This window comes from Mya arenaria, chromosome 13 (assembly GCF_026914265.1).
Source record: "Mya arenaria isolate MELC-2E11 chromosome 13, ASM2691426v1".
Taxonomy (NCBI): domain Eukaryota; kingdom Metazoa; phylum Mollusca; class Bivalvia; order Myida; family Myidae; genus Mya; species Mya arenaria.
The window spans coordinates 38,624,268-38,638,978 of record NC_069134.1 but is presented as its reverse complement, the minus strand read 5'-3'; the positions used below and the strand labels follow the sequence as shown (position 1 = coordinate 38,638,978).

Genomic DNA, 14,711 nt, shown 5'->3' with positions numbered 1-14,711 from the left:
AACTCCCACTAAACATGGTGGATCTACTTGATTTACATCTTTGTCGCATTGCTTGTACACCTGCGCTGGATTGCGTAAATGTATAAAATATACAGTGGTATCGCAGAACCATTTTCCTTTTTTTTATAGGAAACGTAACTTGTTTCGTAATGTTGTTTAATGCTCATTAATTCAGTAAACAGTGGAACATTCATACCAAAAAATGGTGTTGAAACACTAGAAATCAGTGCTATTGTGCCTGCACAACGGTCATTTCATTTAGAAATATATAGAAAATTTACTTATACTCTATTTCATTTACTCTAAAACTCGTAAAACACGTTTTTGGCATCACTAATTACAAAAACACGGAGTGTGTCATTAACGGTAAAACCATGTTCCCTTCCTTTCAATGGATAATTCTATGTACATTTTTTTTTAAAATGGTTGGCTTGTGTCAATTTTGCCTATCCGTCGGCCTTTTTATAATTGAGAAAAAGGCGTAAGCCCTGCACGTGCTCGTTAAGATGCGGTAATCTGAAATCACTCTCACATACCGTGATAATCTCACAGGTGAAAACGATTATACTTTTGGCGGTAACAAATTTCTTAAGCGAGATATTACTTTATATGTATTTCGTACCATCTATTACACTATAGTGGTAGTGTATAACTAAATAATACGTATTAGCTGTATCACGCACGAAACAAGGAACATCATGTAACTGGATTATGCACATAATTATTGTTCTGACAAAAAAAAAGAAACAACGAACACTTGTAAAAAAAACAACAGTATGTTTTATTGAATAAAAGTAATAAAACGTGATTGTTAAAAAGCAAAAAAAATACTACCAGGTAAAGTTTGAATAACATACAAAAATGATTAATTGTGAGGCTGTGATTCTGATTTACAAATGTGATTAAGTCCCAATGATATTCTGATATGTGGTTCAATTAAATCAGAATAACACACTTAATGAAGTTGAACAAGTGATATACCTTTCCTGCCTGACCGGTACAAATGTTGTTAAACAGTCACGTACACTTATTGCTGTATTCCAGTATGAGAGTTCGTTTTTTTAATGGACATACGAGTAGCAAGTCTTTGGAAGATGTAGTAAACTACTAGGTATTGCAGACGATAAGTGCATACTTCAAAACCTACAGCACGATGCTAAGCATATTCTGATTAAAAGCTGATACAAACATAGAAACATGGAAGGGATAGCATGTATTGGTAATGGTTAACAATCACGTAAGATTAAATCAACCTGACAACAAAATGATGCGTTTTAACATTTTGAGAACCATTTTAGTTTCAAAGACATCAAAATTGAAATATCTTTAATGATAATAAGTCCTTTGTAGATTGAATATGAAGGCAAACATGTATTACGAATAAGTTCATATATCAAAAGTTAAAGCACTATACTAAGCATATCCTGGTTAAAAGATTATAAAACAAATCAATAAAGAAAATCTTCGTTGGTAAATCATGTATATACGTTATTTGCTGCCAACGTTTGCTTTGGTCGTGGTATGTGACGAATTTCATCGTACTGAAACAAAGTATCGTATACGTTTGAAGAATATTTTATGTCACATCATTCTATAGAAGAAATACTATAACTGCTTTAATATCTTAAAGGGACTCGACACCAAATGATGAAATTGCAAGAAAATAAATTGTCAAAAACTTTCATAAAATTACGTTTTCATAAAATTAATATCGTTGTGCACAGCACATTGAATCCTACTAACTGATGTATCACATCGCTTGCAGTTATTGCGTATTCGTTTAATTCGAAATTAACTGGGGTAGGCTACCACGTTAATTCCATTTTTAAGTTTAAAAATTGCGTCGGTATAAATATCTGTGCAAATTGAGTGACTTTTACTTGCTAAATATACACACTTTATGGCTTTCCGACTGAACGGACATTGCAACAAAGCGGAATACTGATGCGAAACAACGAATTGATGGATGCAAGTTTTGAAAGAAAGAAACTGGCTGAAAATGAGAGCGAACTTCTAAAACGCTTATTCAAAGTTAAGTGTGTGAACGATCTTATGATTTGCAAGTTTCCGGAAAAAACAATTCCGTTTTTCAAGGGAAACCATCTATCTATCTATCTATACGAACTATTTTAATAGCCCTTTTTAAAGACAGTAAAGTGTTGTTTGTGATAAAAAGAAGAAAGAAACTAAGCATTTCAGTCAGACGAAAGGTAATGTTTATATGAAATATACGAAGCAAAGAGCAAGCCTCGGACGTACCGTGTCCGTAGATGAAAGCATAGTTCTCCATGTGAGATAGCGCTCGTCGCTTGAGTGGCCTGGTGAAGGGACTGAAAATAACACCAATGCATTAATTAAATAGCAGACTAATGTAGTTTCTACAGGTTTTGACAGTGATGCACTTACCACGTATTGTTAATAAAATGTCGGAATCAAATCGATACTGTTGTTAGGCTGTATGATATGATGTTAGAAAATCGCTTCATCGGACTTAATCATGGACCTAAATTAATGGTGTTAGATATAACATTTATGATTGTACTATTAGACAGGTGTTTCTTTTGAATGCTGGAATCAACTAGTTTATTGTTTTTCAAGAAGACTAACCTGTAACATTTTTGTCAAAGCCCGTGTCCTTGTCCATCTTTTGCGCTTTTCTCCCTGCCCTGAATTTAAATCATCATCATAACATCACCATTTTGTTTTCTACGAAACCAAACATATACACATAATATATAAACACAACACCGTACTTGTATGTAGAAGAAACTTTCTATAATGAGAGGCTAACGTTTGCATGTTATAAATTGTGCTGTTTTCTGTTTTTGTTTTTTAATAAATAAAAACCAAGTACGGTATCTACGACGCATAATCACAGTCATTTCCCTTTTCACTCATGATATTTTATAAGAATACCATTGATGTTTAATAGTTTTAAAATCAAATATACTTACCTTTCGCGTAGTCGTTTCTCAATTTGTCCATTTTTCCATCGTCGAAGAAGACAACCAACAATAAGCATCAGTATAATCAGAAGGGCGGATCCTCCAACAGAAGTTCCTACTACTATCTCTAGAGTCCAGTCTAAAGTCAGAATATATAGTTTTACGGTTATCAAATAACGTTACTACTTTATATTAGGTTGTGTCTCAATTTGTCCATTTTTTTCACCGCCGAAGAAGACAAAACACATATAAGCATCAGTATTAGCATGAGGCCAGGCTTTCCGATAGCAGTTCCTACTATCGCTAGAGTCAAGTCTAAAGGCAAACTATTCAAATAAGTCACTAAGTTTTCATGAATTCTAGGGACATAGTTCGGTATTTAAATATATTTAATGATTCAGCGCTTTAACAAGTAAAGAAGGCTTTCCATTTATGTAATAGTACACGGATCTAGGGTGACAATGTTTAAAGAACGTTCAGTAAATACAATCATATAGTTTCGAGTATAATCCATACAAACATACCGCTTGAATCCGTTCTGAAAAAGAAGCAGGTACATGTTTTAATATTACGATCGACGTTTTAAAAGTGTAGTATGCAGATAAATTTTGTTATAAATATATAGCATGTTTAACTTCATCATTAAACGAAAATGCATACAGGAACATATTAATCAAACCTTTACTTTTTCTAATGTAATAGTCTCATAAAGTTATTTTTGAGCGCAAATAAATTAATAGTAATGACCTTTTTAAGATAATGTGTCAGTGCCTTAAATATAAAGCAAAACTGTGACAGTTTTAGACATAGGTTAGAAAAATCAGAAATGATTCTGTATACAGGTGACATATATAGTTACAAAAAAAACAACAACGATTTCGTGAATCAATTTGAGTTTGCATGATTATAACCATAACGTTTTGTAGTACCCTTGGGTACCGTAAGTTTTTTTTTAAATCACCCAAACCTGATTTAGTAGCAAATTGCAATTTACAAATTAAAGTCAGATATAATGCAATACTATTTTTATCTGAATCTAATTCGAATTGGGGTATAAGGCGACGATATCCTTGTTACGACACTCAGCACTGTTACAATAAAACTTGTGTAGAAATTAGTTACCTGCAAATGGCTAATCCATCTTTCAGCACGCAATGGTTGCAGTTCACATCACACAACTCAGGAAGCGATACTGAAAATCAAAATAAAAAAGAAATACAACCGAAACAAATACCATTTTAAAATTCGAAGCGTTCAGGTTGAAGATCCGTTTGATCTTTATCTATACACATACGTCATATCAGCGATTTACTAATTGCAAACAATTAACCTACCTGTTTCCGGATGAATATTAACTCCAAAGAATGTAAGTTCAGCTCCATGTAACTCCTTTGTTCCGTCTGACAATGCTCGGGCAATGGCAGGATCTTCCGTCGAATATGTCACCACAAACAAGACGTGTATTGGACTAGACCTGAATGGTGTAAAATAAGAGATACATTATGTTTATGTGTATGTCTCCATTAACAAGTATTACATTGAACAAGACCTAAACAATGTAAAATGATAAAAAATGTGTATATATCCCCATAAACAAGTAGTGTTTTGAACTTAACTTCACATTATAAAATAATATATTAAATGATGTTTAAACGCTAAAACGAATAAATCCTTTGATTTAATCAGTACTTATATTGATAATATAATTGTTTAAAACACATATAATTATAACAAGTAGACAGATAATCACAAAGTTATCATTATAGTCAGTATTTGTACAAATGAAATATCAAGTGTTTTTCCTTCTTCTAACTAAAGTACACATTTATAGAATTGAGAAATAAGTATGAATGCTTTTTCAAAGAATTGATATGTTGACATATGTTGACATACTTGATTCATAATTCACAATAGAACAGTAATGAAGATAAAACAACCATTGTTATTTGTTGCAGATGAAGTGCATCCTGTAATGTAAATATAGAGTTAGTTTATTATAGTCGTAAAACAGCTTTATCACCATATGTTCTTGATGTAGATATCAACTTCTGCATTCAAGCGTTCTTCATAATAGTGCTCTAACTGTAAGAAAATAAAATAAAATGAACATGAAATGCGTATTAGTTATTTTAATAAACATATATCTGGTACGTTTCTCACATCGATTATATCATATAATTATATTCTTATTGAATCGAAATCCGACCATACTAGGTTTTACATTTTTAACATCAGGAAAACTTTGGAAAATACAACCAGAGTTGACACCATATTCCAACCAAAGTCAAACAGTATATATAACCTGCTATATTTTAAGTTTAATCACTGCTCATATAATCATAACGAACATTATAAAAGATGAATTGTTAACCAGTTTTTGATAAATTTACCTAAATCTGAATTAACCTAGTAACTCAGTTGCTATAAATAATTGTTATTTTTGTATTAGTACCAACCACCAGTACATTTGTCCAATATGATGTCTCACAACTCAATATAGGGGTAGATGTCCAACACAAATTGTTTCATAGCTTTACACAAATCCTATATGGAAATGCCGAACTATATCTTGTCATAAGGTCAACATTATAATTTTTAAGCAGGGACCATTGTTCTATTTTGACACAGCGACATTTACCTTAACCCCACTGACTCCAAACATAATTCAAGGTTAAATATCTACATAAGCTGATTACACAACAATTTACATCACTTTCTGTTAATATTTAATAAAGTTACTTAACGCGAACCATCGCTTTAATTTTAGTAACATCGTCCTTGACCGTCACCCAACTAGCTCAATTATCAGTCATAAGCTACGTATTTACACAGCCAGAAACCCACAACGTTTCCTAACCTGATGACAATCATATTTCTTGGAAGTGCAATCATTAAATTTTACTATAATAACTGAAGGGGTGAAAACCAGTTCCATTTATTTAAAAAAGAAAAAAAAAACGAAATGCATAAACATATTTGTAACAAATATTAAATGCCATAAACGTGTGTACATACCATTCGTTCTGCTTCCGTTTTATATTCTTCATAAGTGCTGCTCAGGTTGAAATTTAAATCAGACGATGTCCAGTTGAAACTTATTTCAACCTCAATTCGTATGGCACTGTCTATGAAATAAAATTTAATCATATTAAATTATAATACAACTTTTACATTGTAAATTTCGACTCAATTAAACCACATCGTTAAACAATCTAAACATGATTAAATGTTTCGTTACAAGAACATCCAAAAAATTACCCGAACGTCGTGTCTGTACAGATTAATAATTATATCACCAGAACCAAGACTCGCTACACGCAATACGCATTGTCAGTGAAACTATGTGCATAAAGTTCGATGTGAATATCTAAAGCGGTTTCAAAGTTATGGCAAAAACTTAAGTTTGAGCAAGACTTCAATGTTTAGTCAAGACTTCATTTCCGTAGACAACGCGACCGGGGTTACGACTACACCTAGATTGTTTTCTTAGAAAATTATATCAGCTTTAACTTAAACATACTAAAGCGTACCTGGTTCGACCTCTGTTGTTTTGTGAGCTGAAAAGAAAAAGTAATGAAATATGGATTTAATATGCCTTTTTTGAACAATAGAGTGCGTTCGGTGTAAACACATATATCGAAACAAGCGAGTTCTTAAAGAAAAGAACTTTTATCAAATAGCATTTAACAAGCAACATGTTTTGAGAATCACTTACGCGCAGTGCAAGTTCCGTTTACTTGCTCGTAATATCTCAAACAGTCACAAGAATAGTTTCCAGGCAAATTGTGGCAACCAGTGTTTTCAAACGAGGAACAAATTGTATCGTCCATACATTCATTTTTATCCGTATCACAATTTTCGCCTTCCCATTCTTGTTTACAGGTGCACTGTCCGTTTTCAGTTTGGCAAATTTGATGCTCCGAAACAATCTCCGTGTTAGTTACGTTGCATGTGCAATGCGATGAGCAGTTTTCCCCATAGGTATTGTTGCTGCACACTTGAAAAAGTAAAATCCACATAATTCTAAAGTCACGCTAAGTGGACAAATCTAAATGACTATACTCAAATAAATTATCGGTTCCCGAAGTAAGAAACCACTTATTAATAATTGAATGTAGAAGTTGTAACGGTTTTGAATTTCGATTAATTAATCGGTAACACATACATCAGAAATAAATTGTTGACAATAATAGTAATGTTGTGCTAAACAGAACAATATGCATATTTCATACTTACTTGTGCATGAAAGACCGTCATCATGGTATCCTCTCCTACATTTACACGAGTGCCCTCCTCGTGAGTTAACACATTCTTGGCCAGGGAGAGTACAGTTATGGTTCAATTGACATTCATCGACATCTGAAACATTGACTTGAACTAAGTAAATGAAACATTTTCCTTTTTTCACACTTATCAGAGTAAACCACAGTCTGAAATACTGTATTCCTGCCTGTAATTTTGTGCAATTATAACCGTACTCAATCTGTATATTCTTTACAGCATAATATTGCAGCTATGCATTTATTTATATGGATCATAGATACCCTGTGCATGTACACGAAACAAAATTTAAATATGTGTCTTAGCATTTTTAAATGTCAATACGTGTAGGTTATGACTTATCGTTTAAACATCCATACGAATACCCTTATGTATCAAAATTAAAATGTTTTTAGATAAATAGTTATGCGTCAAAGGTAAATAAGTGTATCTGTAGGCATCAAATATCCTTACGTGTATCTGTATGTATCAAACGTCAATACGTCTCCATGTGTAAAATTTCAATACGGGTATTGTATGGATTGTATAAAATGACAAATATTGTATACTGTACGTGTTCATTAACCACAAGATTTATTATTAAAAAATATATTATCTTCTGATCCGTTTACAAAAAATAATATTGTGTAAACATGATCATGACATTATTGCAAATCACTACGAAACCGTTTGTTACCATCGCAACGTGGACCGTTTTCAAAGAATCCATTGTTACATTCACATTTGAAGCTACCATCGGTGTTAATGCAAGTAGAGTTGGGTGTTGTGCTGCAAACATCAGTTTTCCCTATACAGTCATCAACGTCATCAGTGCAATTTGCTCCAGACCAACCCTGTTAAATAAAGTTGACTGCTGTTTATATACTTGCTTTTTACCAATCTTACTTCTATAATGCATGACATATTGTACAAAGTGATCTTACTGTATTCAAGTACTCGTACAACTTGAATTTGTGTTAATTGTATCAAAATGGAAAAGAATACTTCGGTGAAACTAGTAGAACCATAATAGTTTCTGAATTATTATTGTCATAAACCCATTCATTGCCTTACCTTCGCCACTCTTTAATCAGTCAAGTAATTCTGATTAAATGTTAGAAGTCAATATCAAATCGAAAATGTGCTTTTAATACGGCATGTATTTGAAAGTGCATATACATTTTAAAGCCAATTAAGTATATATTCAACTAGCTAAGAACTGGTTTCCTAACCTCTTTACATGTACAGTTGCCAGTCACGTGGTCACATAGGTCCGTGTTCTCAGTATTACAGCCACAAATGTTTCCACAATTCTGTCCATACAGACCTGTTTTGCATACTACAAGAAAAAGGCAGAAAGGCACTACAAAAATGATTATTATGATTAATTTATACACATATAAATATATGTTTATGAGGTTCAGTATTTCTACCTATTATGTGATATTTAAGATTTTTTCTATATTCAAATGATAACTTTATGAACGGTCATCATATACTGTAACAGTACACCATATGCATATGAACAGTAATACAATGATACTACATAGACAGGCTCGGTAGACAAAAGGCACAAAGCAAGGACATACACAACACTGAACGAGAGACACAATAGTAGGGACACCACAAACAGTACTTGCAGACATATGAAAACCTTAAAACGGATAGTCCAGTCACTTCTACAGAACATTACAGAAGATATGAAGCCGAGCGATTTAGTCCGTTTATCTATGTACAATCAACAGCTGGACTTTCTGATCGTATTACCGTTCACTAGTTTAATTAAGATGTGATGGAAATACCAAATTGGAACGGTCAGTGAAACACGAGTTTACTGGAAGAACTTGCGTTTGAATGTAATCTAGAACCCACACATATAGTGTAACATAGGTCACCTGTACACAATCCGGCACTGTTCATAATATATCCTTTGTCACAAATACATCTATAGCTGCCGTTTGAGTTTGAACAGTCTGAATTGTCTTGACAAATTGTTTTGTTTTCACATTCATCAATGTCGTCATTGCAATCGTTTCCTGACCAGCCCTTTTTACAGATGCATGTTCCTGATTTTGGATCACAGCGTTCGGTCGATTGTTTGGAACAACTGCATTCTAAGGTACAGTTATCTCCGTAGAATCTATCCTCACATTCTGATAAGTTGATTAAAACAAAATTTTTAGCATGTACGCATTTTCGACGAAGGGGTCATACGTTCGTGGCCAGGCATTGGCTTTTTTAAGGTTAATGTTTAGTTTAAAAAAAATCCTCTTGCTATGTATTCTTAATTGTAAAACATTAATTTGCATTTGTTTGTGGCTCGTTAACGTTTTACCAAATACTATGTATCAAACAATTTCATGTGCTTATGTTTGTCAGTCTTCAAGCTTATGCGTATACATATAAATCAGTATTAAGGTTGAAATTCAGTAAATACGTATAACGTAATATTTACAACTGCACAGATAATACAATACTAAAAATTTTAACTTGAATATAACATGTTCATTTCAGACAAAACAGATACACATAGAAATACTTACCATTACAGGAAAATTTGTCAATTGACAGAGTAAAGCCTGTATTGCAGCCACATACAAAACTCCCTGGAGTATTTGTGCAATTCTGTTCACAAGGGTTTGACTCATGTTTGCATTCATCTTTGTCTGAGCAGAACAGAATCAAATGTGTATCTATTCATATTTGTGATACATCATATACTTATAAACAATTAAAGTGTAATGTTTTCAATTCAAATACATACTACTTTTCAACGATTTGCCATTTGGAGTCTAACAAATTTTTAAAATGTTGATACTTTCAGATAGTACATGAATATCAGGATATAGGCGGTTTACCTTCGCAGGAATTGTCTCTCATTTTATCATATCCTTGGACACATTGGCAAGTTGGTTCCCCTCCCAGGTGTAAACAAGTTTGGTTGTTTGTACAATTCTTAGATTCTGCGTCACTACATTCTGTCTCGGCTTTAAGTATACAATAAGTAAAAGTATCCGCTTTAATTATACACTAGTATATTAGCAAAAACTTGGGTGATTTTCAGATTGTTTCATGGAAAGAACGTTGTATATTTTCTTTGCGAACCAATACAGTGAATTAAAATGATCGTGTTTGACAAAGGTTGACTTGAGTTAAATACTGAATACCAACTAAAGTATAAAAATTATTTCTTTACCTGAATTAACAAAGGACTAAATGTTTGTTGTTTGGTCAAATATATAGATATTTTTTATAAACGTAGCAAAAATGAATTCGACTTATCCTATTAATACAATCTGGGCACTAAAATCTAAAAATCATCAGTACGTTTGCAAGATCTCCTGTTTGATAGATCCAGCGTGTATCCCTCGCTACATGAGCACCGATAACTTCCGAGTGTATTTTCACAGGAATGGTGGCAGTCGTTGAGTTTCTCACATTCATCGATATCTGCAAATATTAGACAAGCCCATAAGTCAAATCCATATAAGACAGAGAACTAAATAGATGTTAATTTCGTTTTATGAAATTAAACGAAACAGGCAATAGAGATAAGGCGTATGTTTCCCGGTTTCGAAACTATGATTTTGAATTTCGAGTATGTGACTGTGTGTTTATAAGTATCATGAACACAAAAGCCACTATGTATGTTCATATATTGGAATTTATTACGCACACACCTTTATAAACCATACACACCTTTGCAAGTTCTGTTTCCCATCATAAATCCATTGTGGCATATACACTCATATGACCCAGGTGTGTTTACACACAATTGATCACAGGAATTATGTTGACTATCACCGCATTCATTGATATCTGCAAATATTTACACATAGAAAATACTATATAAACCTTTACATCCTTAAAAAATGACAACATAATACTAATATGTATTCCTACCAGCTTGCATTAATTATATTTATTAAAGATCAATAATAAAAACATAAGAATTATTATGCCGTGAAATTCCAACCCCCATGCCAGATGAGTAACGCGAAATGACAAATCACTTCTTAATTCTTTTGTATGTATAATTTACAGAAAGTCAAGCACAATGTAGTCAGAAAACATCATGCCTCGTGCTTTTTGTTGATAAAACTATGACAAGCATTTCGAATTCACGTTTTTTGCAGTGTTCAACTGCAATTAATTTTGCTATTGAGCACACACAATTCAGGAAGACTTCTCTTTTCATACTTTAAATGTTAATCATAATTTTGAAAGATCCCTTGTCAGAGTTCCTGAGTAGTCTGGAAAAATCATAATGCATACCCGCACAGTCAAATGTTGTCTCGTTCTTCGCAAACCCTACTTTACAGATACAAATGGCGTCGCCAGGGGTGTTCATACAAACAGAATTTTCTTCTTTACATTCCTTTGTTCCGGCGGCACACTCATCTAGGTCTTCGTCACAGTATTCTCCAATCCATCCTTTTTCGCACACACATCCTAAAGCAGACATATTTTAATTATGCTATAAGCATATTATACAACATGAAATAAATAAAGATTCCAATAAAATCAAAGCTAACTTTTGTAAAGAGCAAGGTTCATGAGGTATAACGGCTTTTTGAAATTTGTTTTATCCAAAACATGTTTCACAAAGGTGTTTATTACTGTCAACTTGAAGAAATACATATAAAAATGAATTAACCATGTTTCGTGTCACATGCTCCGTTAATACAGCTGCATTCTCGTGAACAGTTCACACCATAATGGAACTTATCACACTCTGAAACAAAGCACATTATTTATCAGGACCAGTAATGAGTGTTTATACAAACAATAATATAGCACATTGTTTATGCATGTGGTATATCATAACTAATACTAATACAAGTGTAAATGCACATTTTATTTTACTATATGCATGCAGTATATCTAATACTGCGACTTTATCAGGACTATAACTGCGTATTAATACACACGATATAACAGAACCATTACAGCGAATTTATGCACACGATATAATTGGACCAAAACTGCGTGTTTATAAACATGGTATACTTATCTAGACTAATACTGTGTGATTATGCAAGAGATATATTAAGACAAATATTGCGTGTTGATTCACACAATACATCAGGACCACGACTACATGTTTATGCACACACTATATCAGGACAAAATCTTGTATGCACACGATATATAAGAACCAAGACTGCGTGTTCAATCAAATAATATATCAGGACCAGAACTGCGAGTTTATGCACAAGATTTGTATCAAGATCAATACTGCGTGCTAATACACACGATACATCAAGTCTAATATTGCGTTGTATACACACGATACATTAGTTCCCATACTGCGTGTTTATGCACACGATAAATCAGGAACAATACTGCATGTCTATGCACACGATAAATCAGGAACAATACTGCATGTCTATGCACACGATTTAGCAGAACTAAGACCGGATTTAATAACAAAAATCTAAATAAAAACTCAATTGTGACGATAAATAATTAACACGGTATTGATTAGCAATGATTTAAGTTATGTTTCTCTAGTCATAAAATAGTTCTTTATATGTACAAGGATTAAAAATGGGTTTCCTTCTTACATGCATATACCTTTAAGATCATAGATAAATACACAATTATAAAAAAAATCCTATCAATTATTCTTTGAACGCAGAAGTTGGATTAAAATACGTTCTCATCATACCTGCACATGTTATGCCATCGTTTTGTAGTTTAGTTCCCGATGGACAATTACATTGAAAAGATCCTTCCAAATTTGTACATGTGGCATCTACCCCGCAGATGTCAGGAGTTTCTGTACACTCGTTCACCTCTACAGTAATAATATTTATATTATACAACTAATAATTCAATTCGTTATTCAATAGCAAAAATGAAGCTATTCGTATTGAAAATCCCTATCACAAAACAGTCTAATTCTGATCCCGCACCATGCTAGTACATTGTGTAATCTAGGAACTCCTTTCCGAGTCATTTAAGATAGCGCGAAACAAAGAACAAGGAAAACCTGTCTTACTTCAGATACATTACATGACCTAAATTTACTCACGCCACCAGCAGCAAACAAGATATTCTAAGTAACATGAGGATGAGCGTGAAGATTATTTTTCTAAAAGGAATATACAACTGATCGCCCGCTTTTTATTCACTCACAATATTGTCAACTGATTGCGAAATCGGAGATGAAGAGTTGTAACATGACAGTAACGAGCTTAAACATCGCAAAATATTTACGATTTTGAATACAGAAACTTTGATTTTGCCAAATTGTACGAAATGGAATTGTTCTAGTATAAGCAAAAAGCTTCAGAAACATGCTCAATAGCAAAAAGTATAAACTTATGTAAACCAAAAACTACCGATCACAGTCTCTGTAAAACTGGAAATTATGACAACATTAAATGTAAGTGCGTGCCACTTTTTACAGCTTCCACACGGCATAATTAAATTTGGGAATATGGAAAACAGAGCTATGGGCTATGGTTATTAAAAGGGGAACTTATATATATATATATATATATATATATATATATATATATATATATATATATATATACCATCAACCTATTTCTGAATTGTTGTACACGCCTCCATACTCCTTAGTCAAGGGAGGTAATTTGAAAACAAGAACGGTTATATTCTTAACTGTGCACAGGTCACTTTTGCCATTAATTAGTCTGTCAATATTGATTTAACTTCCAAACATATTTAGTAATACGCTTTTGTCATATCAAGGCAGATGATTTGGTTATATCGTACTAGAATTATAATTATTGTACAAAACACTCATCAAAAGAACAGTTAAGTGATTAGCTAAAACATTATATTTCAAGATATACAATTGGAGAACATTATGATGTTTTTTTTTATTGTGCCAGAGTCAAATATGAATTGTCATTAACTTTGTTGTTGTTTTTTTATAAATTTCCATTCCTTTCTTTCAATTTCAACACTATTTATCCCTTATCAAGGGAGACAAGTCGGTAACAAATTGTTGAATAAATATGTTTAAGTTTCCATACAACGTTCTCATTACCAAAATTATATCAATGTTTCAACTTCAAACAGTACCTCTGAACTCGTATTGGGATTAAGTCAAACATTAAATAGATTTGCTGAAATTTAAAAAGTTTACAAGGGCCATAAATCTTGCTTTTTAGTTTGTAATTTGATTAAGAGTAAAAAAACAAGTGTGGACGGACGGACAGGACCAGTTCGGGTCCCTTATGAACATACCTGCGCAGGATACTTCATTGTTCATCAGACGATATCCTTCAGAGCATCTACACTCTGCTTTATTTTCTGATTTAAGAACCACACAGTAGTGACTGCATGTCATGTTGTAGAATTGTTTGCATGGGTCATCCACTGAAAATATCTTAACATGTGTAGCAACAGTGTATTTTATTATTTCTAAAGTATACCACGTTACAATAAATAAAATTGGATTACCAACGAAATATCAATGGAAACTATGACTTAAAACTAATATTAAATACCAATAATCAAATACAATCA

The 14,711-nt window shown here is 32.7% G+C and overlaps 1 protein-coding gene across 1 annotated transcript; it reads right to left on the bottom strand.

The window, feature by feature from the left end:
• Positions 1–900: 900 nt before the first annotated feature.
• Positions 901–14,551, bottom strand: LOC128215249 (fibrillin-2-like). The gene is made up of 20 exons (XM_052921957.1): positions 14,430–14,551; positions 12,877–13,005; positions 11,863–11,940; positions 11,481–11,657; positions 10,533–10,655; positions 9,749–9,871; positions 8,438–8,544; positions 7,903–8,059; positions 7,182–7,304; positions 6,661–6,942; positions 6,476–6,502; positions 5,961–6,070; positions 4,966–5,027; positions 4,280–4,419; positions 4,068–4,137; positions 3,470–3,483; positions 2,955–3,084; positions 2,608–2,666; positions 2,260–2,330; positions 901–1,541 (listed from the first exon to the last, which is right to left on the bottom strand). Exons 1-20 carry the CDS (start codon positions 14,530–14,532, stop codon positions 1,476–1,478), a joined length of 2,151 nt encoding a protein of 716 aa, XP_052777917.1. The 5' UTR covers positions 14,533–14,551; the 3' UTR covers positions 901–1,475.
• Positions 14,552–14,711: the final 160 nt, after the last annotated feature.

Excerpts from the sequence above, each read along its gene's own strand:
- LOC128215249 (XM_052921957.1), bottom strand. The coding sequence starts at position 14,532 with ATGACATGCAGTCACTACTGTGTGGTTCTTAAATCAGAAAATAAAGCA. Across the intron at positions 7,305-7,902 it reads AAACGGTCCACGTTGCGATG|ATGTCGATGAATGTCAATTG; the intron begins GTAACAAACGGT and ends TCAATGTTTCAG. Across the intron at positions 5,028-5,960 it reads AAACGGAAGCAGAACGAATG|TTAGAGCACTATTATGAAGA; the intron begins GTATGTACACAC and ends ATTTTCTTACAG.